General features: G+C 41.9%; 1 protein-coding gene across 1 annotated transcript in view; it reads left to right on the top strand.

Moving 5' to 3' along the window:
• The first annotated feature begins 1,921 nt into the window (after nucleotides 1-1,921).
• Nucleotides 1,922-7,135, top strand: part of tmem38a (transmembrane protein 38A) — a 45,806-nt gene continuing 40,592 nt past the window's right edge. The window contains exon 1 of the mRNA XM_078555590.1: nucleotides 1,922-2,185. Within this exon, the coding sequence (XP_078411716.1) occupies nucleotides 2,062-2,185 (124 nt within the window). The 5' untranslated portion in view covers nucleotides 1,922-2,061. The remainder of the gene's footprint in view (nucleotides 2,186-7,135) is intronic.

Here is a 7,135-nt window from a genome sequence, read left to right as displayed (position 1 = left end):
ACAGTACTGGTCTCCTTAATTAAAGAAAGATGTAAATGCATTAGAAGCAGTTCAGAGAAGGTTTACTAGTCTAATACCAGGAATGGGCAGGTTGTCTTATGAGGAAAGACTGGACAGGTTAGGCTTAAATTACTGGAATTTAAAAGAGTAAGAGGTGACTTAATTGAAACTTTAAGATCCTGGGGGGTCTTGACAGTGTGGATGTGGAGAGAATGTTTCCTCTTGTGGGAGAATCTAGAACTAGGGGGTCACCGTTTAAAAATAAGGGGTCGCTCATTTAAGACAGAGGTGAGGAGAAATTTCTTTTCTCAGAGAGTTGTAAGTTGGTGGAAGCAGTGTCTTTGAATATTTTGCAGGCAGAGCTAGATATATTCTTGATTAACAAGGGGGTGAAAGGTTATTGGGGGAAGGCAGGAATGTGGGGTTGAGGTTATTTTAAGATCAGCCATGATCTTATTGAATGGCAGACCAGGCTCAAGGGGCTGAGTGGTCTACTCCTAATTTGTATGTTCATTTGCTCATGTGATCTGATTGAGATGTTTGAAATTATGAAAGGGGTTAGTAGGGTAGATAGAAATTATTTCCTCTGGTGGGTAAACTGGATCATTCAAGCCTGATGTCCGGAAGCACTTCTTCACACAAAGGGTAGTGGAAATCTGGAACTTGCTGTTGAGTCAATTAAAATTTTTGAAACTAAGAGATATATTTTGTTAGCTAAGGGTATTAGAGATATGGAACTAAAGCAGCTATATGGAGTTAAGATTTAGATCAGCCATGATCTCATTGAATGGTGGAGCAGGCTCATGGACTTAAAAGCCTCCTCAAATTTCTATCTATTCCAAACACATCAGCTAGGCGTCCTGGCCAATATTTATCCCAGAATCAATACCATCAAAACAGATTTTCTGCTTATTTATCTCACTATTATTAAGGTGACCTTACTGTGTACAAATTGGCCACCAACTTTCCTACATTAAACAGTATCTATACTTCAAAATTACTTCATTGGCTGTAAAATGCTTTGGAATATGCTGAGGATATGAAAGGCGCTATAGAAATACTAGTTCTTTACGTTTTCTGTTTTTTAAAATTTATTTATGGGATTCATTTAAAAGAAGCAGAAGAGCTCTGTTTTTTTTAATACAATCAAGAATCAGAAAATGCAGGAAACGTTCTACAGGTCAGTTAGCATCTGTGGAGTGAGTAGATGAGTTCATATTTCAGGAAGTTGGAAGTGTATGTGTTCGTGTTTCTGTGCATGTACATTACAGATCTGTGTGCGGGTGGGGTGTGTGGAGTATTGACGTTTTTTTGACTCCTCCGGGTATAGTTATTTCAAGGCTGTCTCGGTATAATCATGCGCCCTGGGTTATCTTACAGAGGGAGTTCTGAAAGGTCATTGGTCTGAAGTATTACCTCTGTTTCGGTCTCCAATGATGCTGCCTGACTGCTGAATATTTGCAGCATTTTCTGTTTTTATTTCAGATTTCCAGCACCTACAGTATTTTGCCTTTGATTTACAAACGTGCATTTTGGATTCAGGTTTAAAGGATTTAAGTCTGCTTGTGTGGGGTCCGGGCTGCTGCTTTCTGCTTCACCCCGGTACCACTCAGTCCTGAGTCGTTAGGAAACTCCAAGAGGCCATTGACGATGTTGCAGGGTGACAGATTAATTTCATCAAGCCTTGCTTCTGACTGGGCTGTGCCTGGATGACTGCTTCCTCTGCTGCCTTTTTAGGGCTGTGTGTGTTGTTTATTTCTGGCTGGGCTGCAGTACTTACTCCCTGATTGGCTTTGGATTAGACGTTAGCTGTGCAATTGTGTGCTGTGTGGGTGACGTCAGGGGGTTATTTGTGATAGCCCAGGGGACTGGTTGGGGCAGTTACACTGTCAACCGCAGCTGGGGAAAGGCAGATAGATAGAGTATAGAGAGACAGAGAGAGAGAGAGAGAGAGAAAGATACATCAGAAAGACAAGGAACTGGAGACAAGACTCAGAACCACTTGGCCAAAGCACCTATCGGAATCACACGCAGAAGCTGCAGACGCCGAATTCCCTCAGTATGGATATCCTGGCGGTGCTGAACCTAAGCGAAGTCGCTCTTTATTTTTCAAAGATGTCCATGTTCCCGCTGTTTGACTTGGCATATTACATCGTGTCCATTCTCTACCTGAAATACGAACCAGGTCTGTGTATTTCACTCTCATTGCTGTGTTGAGGGCATTGTTTTTTTTTGCTAGGGTGAGAGATATCTTTCGATGTTTGCACCGTTCACAGCCGCTGTGACCAGAAGTACAATATGTGTAGAATTTGCTGTGTTTTAGCCTGTTTAGCAATGCAAGGGGCGTTTTTACCTGAATCTAAAAGCGAGGGGCCTTAAACGCATGACTCTGTACCTATATATATATAGACTGTTGCTGGTCAGAACGACATCAGGGTAAGGAAGACGAGCGATCGTCCCAGAAATTGAGGACATCAGTCGGACGCTGTGTTGGTGCAGCGAGTCCAGTACCGCACTCTGTCCCTTTCCACCTCCTGAATGGGATTTATCTCCATGTAACAATTTACAATGAGGCATGCTACTTTCATGTTCATCTCAGTGACTGATGGGGTTTGCTATTTAAACATATTTAAATTAATTTAATTAAATTTATATTACTTCATCTTCCTTTTGTTTTAAAAAAACCCAATCAAAATAGATGGGGGCATTTATGACATTTTTTGGGGGGGCGGGGGGCTGAGAATCTCCAGGAATCTCCTGATGTGCCAGAAGAGGATAGAATAAATAGAAATGTCCAAGAATAGTTGCAGCTGCCTGGATTGTACCTGCTAATTCCCAGTAGGGGCAATGAAGGCACACAGCTACTCTTAATATAGATGTAAGAAGCTTAACTTTTCAGATATCACAGAACCACACAATTTCCAAGAAAGGAAAATAAAAAACATAAACAGTTTTGGAATCTGGAAGAAAAAATACAACTTAATGCTCAGCTGAATATTTTTGGTCCGAGGTTGAAATTTTAAACTTCCTTTCACTGCTATGGGGCAGGGTATTAAATAAATAACAATTGAATTTGAATATTGAATTAGAACATCTTCCACAAGAGCAACACTGTTGATATATAAGAGACCAAAATTCTCAGATCTGGGCAGTTAGTTTGGGATTGTGTCCTCCAATGCTGAATCTGTCCATGTCATGCCCCATCTGAGAGGAGAGATGGCCAATCCACTGCAAGATCATTGTCAGAGTCAGTGCCAATAGATGGTGCATGAGTAGTAGGATCTCATTTTCCTTCTTGGTCTTCCATGTCAGCACAGCCGAGATTAGGCACTCATTGTGTAGAGGAATGAGGCTCTATGGTCATTTCATTGTATTGCTATACAAATGAGCATCAGTACTGTTCAAGTCCTCCCTTCCTTTACTTTAAATATTTAAAACCATTTGTTTTCTTCTTCCTTTGCTTACCAACAATTCTTTTTGTCCTCTTAAGTGTAAAGTGATGCATTTCTGGAGAACTAATATAGAAAGACTATAGATAGCATAAGTTTAAAAAGTGTAGATGAGCAGAGAGACCATGATGTTCATGTGTACAAATTCTTAAAGGTGAAGTAGCAAATTAATAAGGTGATAAAATGGCATATGGATTATTTGGGTTTATAAATAGAGGAACAGAATGTGAAAGCTAATAGATCATGCTAGAACTCTATAAGTCACTGGTTAAGCCTCAGCTAGATTATTGTGGACAATTCTGGGCACCACACTTCAGAAAAGATGCAAAGGGAGTAGAAAGCATAGAGAGGAGGTTTACCAGGATGTTACTAGTGATTAGGGACTTCAAATATGAAGAGACATTGAAAAAGTTCGGAATGTTCTCCTGGGGACAGAGAAGGTTAAGAGGAGACCCAATACAGCTTTTCAAGATGATGGGGCATTTTGAGAAAGTAAATAGTGAAAAAAATCTATCTGTCGAGTGGATCAAAGCTAATAGATTCAAAATTTGGACAATAATCTAGAGGGGAGATGAGCAGAAATGTTTTTACTCAGAAACTTGTTTTTTTTCATTATTCATGGGATATAGGCATCACTGGCAAGGCCAGCATTTATTAATTACTCTTGAGACAACTGAGTGCTAGGCCACTTCAGAGGGCAGTTAGGAGTCAACCACATTGTTGTGGGTCTGGACTTCATAGAAGCCAGGTTTTTAGAACAATCCAGTCATGCAATAGTCACCACACTGATACGAGGTTTTTAATTCTGATTTATTTAATTAACTGAATTTAAATTTCCCAGTTGCCATGGTAGGATTTGAACTCATATCTCCAGATTGTTAGTCCAGGCCTCTGGATAACACAGTCCAGTAAGACAGCCACTGCCCTTCTTGCGTGCCGATCTGGAAGCTGATTCCTAAATAATTTTAAAAAGGAGTTGGACAGGTACTTGAGGATAAGGAACTTACAGCATTACAAACAAAAAGGATGTGGGACTAAGCACAACTGCTCTTTCAAAGAGCCAGCACAGACATGATGGGGTGAATGATTCTCTACATCCATATCAACCTATAATGGAGTTGGTGACAATGAAGTCCTGCTGTTGCTGCTCTATAACAGGCTGGTAGGGCTGGGTGAGCATAGCTAAGTCTCCTTTCCCATTTTCCTGTCTTCCTTAAGGAAAGCACTTCCTTTAATGTCTGTTTGAGGGATAGAACACCACACCTGTCAAAATCAGCAAGCAGCATTAACCAACTGACATGACCTCACCTTCAAATGCAAGTCATTACCTATGTCCAACAACTTACGTTTTCTTCCTGTTATGCAAGTCATAGGGCTACTGCCTCTCTCTAATGCCCATTTGCCAACCTAACCTTTAGCCTTAATCAGCCTCAGTTCTTGCTTCTTTGAACGTATTCCAATGAAGAATATATAACTATACTGAATCTATAAAGGGTCTTCAAAGATAGCAGTATATTGGTATAACAATCCATTCTTTTCCCAGCCTTCTTGAATTTCTTTTCTCTCATTGTGTGATTTTAAAGGCTGAGTGTGAACTCACACACTGTAAAAATTTCCTTTTTATCTTTTCTCAGTTTGTAATTTCCGAAAAATGTATTTAGTTGGTTGCCACTCTTTCATAGTCTGATCAATTGTCTCAGTTTCTGTCAACACTTGTTTGTATGTCTTAATCTTTGTCCATTGTCCTTGGATTTGTCCTTCAAATATAGCTCCCATTGTGTTTCTAACCAGTGGAGATCATGATTCCAGCCCCAAATACGCCTGACCTCCCATAACCCAAGTAATACACACTGAAACCTCCTTTCCACCTAGATCAGCATTTAAACAGGACATGGGCTCTTTTTTCATTCATTCATCAGATGTAGACCAACATTTATTGCCCATCCCTAATTGTCCTTCAGAAGGTGGTGGTAATTGTCCTTCAGAAGGCGGTGGTGAGCTGCCTTCTTGAACCGGTGCAGTCCATGTTGAATAGGTACACCCACGGTGCTGTTAGAGAGGGAGTTCCAGGATTTTGACCCGCGATAGTGAAGGAACGCCAATATATTTCCAAGTTAGGATTGTGAGTGGCTTAGAGGGCAAATTCCAGGTGGTGGTGTGCCCAGGTGTCTGTTGCCCTTGTCCATCTAGATGGTAGTTGTCGTGGGTTTGGAAGGTGCTGCCCAAGGAGCCTTGGTGAATTCTTGTAGTGCATCTTGTAGATGGTACACAATGCTGCTACTGTGCGTCGGTGGTGGCGAGAGTGAATGTTTGCAGATGGGGTGTCAATGAAGTGGGCTGCTTTGTCCTGGGTGGTGTTAAGCTACATGAGTGTTGTTGGAGCTGCACTTATCCAGGCAAGTGAAAAGTATTCCATGACACTCCTGACCTGTGCCTTGTAAATGGTGGACGGGCTTTGTGGAGTCAGGAGGTGAGTTACTCGCCGCAGGATTCCTAGCCTCTGACCTGCTCTTGTAGCCACATTATTTATATGGCTAGTCCAGTTCAGTTTCTGGTCAATGGTAACCCCCAGGATGTTGATAGTGGGGGATTCAGCGATTGTAATGCCATTGAATGTCAAGGAGGCGATGGTTAGATTCTCCCTGGTTGGATATGGTCATTGCTTGGCACTTGTGTGGTGTGAATTTTACTTGCCACTTGTCAGCCCAAGCCTGGATATTATTCTAGTCTTGCTGCATTTGGACATGGACTGCTTCAGTGCCTGAGGAGTTGCGAATGGTGCTGAACATTGTACAGTCATCAGCGAACATCCCCACATCTTTATGATGGAAGCAACTGAAGATGGTTGGGCCTAGGACACTACCATGAGGAACTTCTGCAGTGATGTCCTGGAACTGAGATGATTGACCTCCAACCATAACCATCTTCCTTAGTGCTAGGTATGACTCCAACTGGCAAAGAGTTTTCCCCCTGATTCCCATGGACTCCAGTTTTGCTAAGGCTCTTTGATGTCACACTTGGTTAAATGCTGCCTTGGTATCAAGGGTAGTCACTCTCACCTCACCTCTGGAGTTCAGCTCCATGTTTAACTCAAGGCTGAAATGAGGTCAGGAGCTGAGTGATCCTGGCAGAACCCATACTGAGGAACGGTGAGCATATAAGAATATCATGGTGCAGTTCACAGTGCAAGTCAAATTCCAGCCATGTTGATTGCTTAAAGTCTACACAGTGTGAACCATGGTCTATATTAGCTTTCTTACAGATTTTTTGGTTTAGAATTTTACATTCCGCGGGCGGGCACACGCCTGACCCGATCAGGCGTAAAATCATGCGAGATAATGCCGGGCGGGTCTCCCGAATTCATCGCACACTCGTGCGATATTTCGTTCGGCGGGTGCATGCAGAAGTTGGAAGCATGCCCGCTGACAATTATACGAGCAATTAAGTCCATTAACAGCGCAATTGTCTGCGATTTTTCATGGCCCGTCCAACCTTATGGTTGGCAGACGGGCAAATCGGCCAGGCTGCCTTTACATTTTTCATCAAACATCATCCAAGAGCAGGATGAAATTTCCGTTAGGAAATAAAATGAAAATAAATATCTGTGGACGGCATTTTTATGAGGTATGCTTTCAGGTGCTTGATTGTGATGCATGGACATTTTTTTTGCAACTTTTTACAGCTTT

The sequence above is a fragment of the Cetorhinus maximus genome, chromosome 13 (genome assembly GCF_964194155.1).
Source record: "Cetorhinus maximus chromosome 13, sCetMax3.hap1.1, whole genome shotgun sequence".
Taxonomy (NCBI): domain Eukaryota; kingdom Metazoa; phylum Chordata; class Chondrichthyes; order Lamniformes; family Cetorhinidae; genus Cetorhinus; species Cetorhinus maximus.
The sequence above is the reverse complement of the archived record's forward strand: the minus strand, read 5'-3'. Positions and strand labels throughout refer to the sequence as shown.